Genomic DNA, 3,717 nt, shown 5'->3' with positions numbered 1-3,717 from the left:
CTCAGTTTTAACTGCTTGTATTCTGACAGACGCACAAACCCCTTCGGTGAGACGGAGGACGATGACAACGGTTCAGACACACATGGTGAGACGAACCCGTTTCAACTCACTATTTATCAATGTTACTGCGACAGCAAATAAACACTAACAGAAAAAAGTGGATATGTACCATTTCACTGAAATACTTTGATTTACAATGTAAATAGCATGGTTAATGAATATACTACTAATAATGTAGAAATAATTATTATTAATTGCTTTTTATTTTATTTTTTTAAATTATATATATATATATATATATTTAAAAATAATTATATATACATTTTATGATTTTGAAAATCACTGTATTACTGTAAAACCTCACAATATGATGAAAAACATGATTAATCACACATTATGGCATTAGGCAGTTTTGATATCTATGCTGTTTAATGTTGATGCGTTATTTTACATATTCATCTGCTTACATATGATATCGCTTGTTTCTTTTTCTTCTTCACCTGTGTTTTTGATAAGGAGATTCAGTACTCTTTCAGAAGGTGTGTAATAGCGCCCTCTACCGTATAACAATGAAAATGCGGAAAAGACGGAAATTTCCGGGTTAAAAATAACAGAATTATAGAAAAACCTTCAAAAGTAAAAGCTCACATTATGATGAGGATTATGATTAATTACATATTATGTTCCTTAAATAGACTTTAAATTTCTCTAATTTCTCCTTTTCCTTTTCCTCTCTGAAATCTCCCAGATTCCCTCCTGCAGCAGGTGTTTGCTGTGCGGTTCTTGGGATCGATGGCCGTTCGGGCCGGTCACACACAGGAAGTGATCTATGAAGCCATGAGGCAGGTTCTCGCCGCTCGCGCAATCCACAACATCTTCAAAACCACCGAATCCCATCTGATGGTCAGCAGTGCCTGCATCAGGTACGTCGGGCAGCTCACTTCTGAAATGCAGTGTTTCAAATATTGACATTTTTACAGGACTCTCGGGGGGCTTAAAACGTTTTTGTTTCTGTCGACAGATTGATCGATCCACAGACACAAGTCACCAAGATCAGTGTAAGTGTTTATTTATTTCTAACACTGCTCACTGAACTGAAATCTGTCTACATCTCAGGTGTGTGTGTGTGTGTGTGTCAGTTCCAGCTGAAGGACGTGTCTCAGTTTGCGGCCCATCAGGAGAACAGCAGGCTGATGGGCTTCGTTCTGGAGGGGAGCGACTGGAGCAACGGAGGCGACGGTGAACCCTCCTTCAGCGTATTCGTGTTTGAGAGTAACACTGAAGGAGAGAAGGTCAGTCTGCAAAACCATAAAGCTTACTTCTCACATTTAATATCTGATTAACTCCTGGGATTTGTGCTGTTTCTCCTCAGATTTGTTTCACGATAAACCTGGGGAAAGAGATCTCAGAGGCAAAGAAGGTAAAGCAGAATATATATGCCCATTTTAGAGTGGCCTTTTATTGTGGCCAGCCTAAGGCACACCTGTGCAATAATCATGCTGTCTAATCAGCATCTTGGTATGCCACACCTGTGAGGTGGATGGATTATCTCGGCAAAGGAGAAGTGCTCACTAACACAGATTTAGACAGATTCGTGAACAATATTTGAGAGAAACAGGCCTTTTGTGTACATAGAAAAAGTCTTGGATCTTTGAGTTCAGCTCATGAAAAATGGGGGCAAAAACAAAAGTATTGCGTTTATAATTTTGTTTAGTATATATATAATATTATTATTATATTTACTTTTTTTTTCTTTTTTTTTGTAAGAACGTAAGTAGGGTCAGTTTTTGATTTCTTCATCTTGTGATTGTCATGACTTTGATCCTCATGTGTGTATCAGGACCCTGAAGCGCTGGCCCAGCTGATGAAGTCAATGCCCCTGACAAACGATGGGAAGTTTCTTCTGCTGGAGAGCGAGACGGGAGACGCAGCCGAAGCTTCCGGACAGGATGACCAGGAGTCAGAGGCCTGATCTGAGCACACACACGCACACACACACTTCCATTACCTGCTGCTCTTCTCCTGTCCTCCCTCTCTCTCTCTCTCCAGACAGACTACATGAAGGAAAGCAACAGGTGGTCGAGGGAACGGCACTCGTTTGTTTAACACTTACCCAGTTTAGATGCTCACGATAGAAAATAAAGTTAAAGGTGTAAGTCTTGTTTTAACCTTTCAGTTCGAAAACATCAGACACGAGTTTACATGCTAAAGGAATAATTCACCCAAAAATAAAAATTCTCACCATTTCCTCAAATAATAGTTTAAACATTGGTTTGTTCCTCATGCCAATAGTATTGCATGACTCTGAATGTAGTGCATGAGTACTATGAACCAATTTTATTATATAAATGGTACTTTATAGAGTTAAACAGTTCAGTTTCACGGTATGGAACTCAAGAGGGTTTTTTTTTTTTTGGGTGTACTGTCCCTTTAAGAAAGGGCGTGTCTTTTATCGATTCTATTTGCGTTTTGATTTTCATTGTATTTTTACAGTTAAAATTGTTTCATAACGTCAGATGTAGTTTCATCTACAAGCTGATTTTTTTTAATACCTAATAGTTCAATCATAATACAGGAGAACTTCTTTTTCACACTACATTGTCAGCAAACACAATGAAACCTGAACCTTTATTTGCACTTTCTTGGTTCCTGTTGCATCTGACAGGTTTTTTCAGCACATCATACATTAACATTCCATACAGCAACCATTCCACTTTTATTGTGATGCTGTTTATAATTACGTCTCGCAAATCTGAAATGAATCCCAATTTGCATACTGCATCTCAAATCTCAGCACGTTGAACACTGCTGCATGAATGATGGAGTTTTGAAATATGGATTCGTGCATGCTAATATTGCTTTGAAAGAGATGTTTGTGTTGCTGTTGGTAAAATGGCGAGGAATACAAAGCTGAAGCAGCAGTTTATAAACACTTAAACCTAAATGTTAATGATTTTGCTAAATGGCAATGCTTTCATGCAGATATTACGAGTTAACCATCACCAGTGAAGTATTTACTTTTATTATGAAGAAGTATGCAAATTGGGATTCAGAAGAATGCAAAAATAGCACTTTTTTTCTCTCTATATTTTTTTTACGTGCAATTTAGGTGCACTTTAATTTAAAAACACTAACTTCCTGTGGTCTGTTTACAATTAATACCTTTTACAATACTTAAAAAATTCAGACAAATCCTGTAGATGAAAAAAAACTGCAGCATATATTTTAACATTCATTCTGTGGAAAAAATTAATCTCAGGGTGAGTCTGGTAACAAAACGAAATAGTTTTCCCTCTCAGTATTTCCTGTGTGTGATCAGTTTGGTCTGTGCAGCTGGAGCCGCACGTCCACTGCGCTTCATTAAGTACATACTCATTTATGTGTAATCGTTTGTTTGTACTGAAGGTAACGTGTAGAAATAACGTTCTGAAAGTGGTTTGCTAGTGATTTGAATGAAGTTGAACTGTTGTTTACATTTATCACAAACTTGATCCTGAAGTGTTCCTCGAACTTTAAATATGCCTCAGTAACAATCCGACATTTAACCTGCGATGAGCTTGAGCATGATGTATGCCGAAAAATAAAATCATTCATCAACATGATGTGCAGCAGTTATTGGACTGTCCGATTCTGCCCATGTATCATCTTTTCAGAATGTAAAACTCTTTAATAAAGCTTTGTGACCATTTCTAACGTAAGAGTCATGAGAAAGCAATC

At 37.5% G+C, this 3,717-nt stretch overlaps 1 protein-coding gene across 2 annotated transcripts in view; it reads left to right on the top strand.

Annotated features, from left to right (window-relative positions):
• appl2 (adaptor protein, phosphotyrosine interaction, PH domain and leucine zipper containing 2) overlaps positions 1-3,696 on the top strand; it is a 13,197-nt gene extending 9,501 nt beyond the window's left edge. The window contains exons 16-21 of one of the 2 annotated variants that reach the window (XM_084396540.1): positions 30-85; positions 749-923; positions 1,022-1,058; positions 1,140-1,292; positions 1,373-1,420; positions 1,841-3,696. In XM_084396540.1, the coding sequence (XP_084252666.1) occupies positions 30-85; positions 749-923; positions 1,022-1,058; positions 1,140-1,292; positions 1,373-1,420; positions 1,841-1,972 (601 nt within the window). In that variant the 3' untranslated portion in view covers positions 1,973-3,696. Of the gene's footprint in view, positions 1-29; positions 86-748; positions 924-1,021; positions 1,293-1,372; positions 1,421-1,840 lie in introns of both variants that reach the window. The other variant, XM_084396539.1, reaches the window with a different exon arrangement.
• Positions 3,697-3,717: the final 21 nt, after the last annotated feature.

Source organism: Rutilus rutilus (assembly GCF_951802725.1).
Source record: "Rutilus rutilus genome assembly, chromosome: 23".
NCBI classification, from domain to species: Eukaryota; Metazoa; Chordata; class Actinopteri; order Cypriniformes; family Leuciscidae; genus Rutilus; species Rutilus rutilus.
The sequence above is the reverse complement of the archived record's forward strand: the minus strand, read 5'-3'. Positions and strand labels throughout refer to the sequence as shown.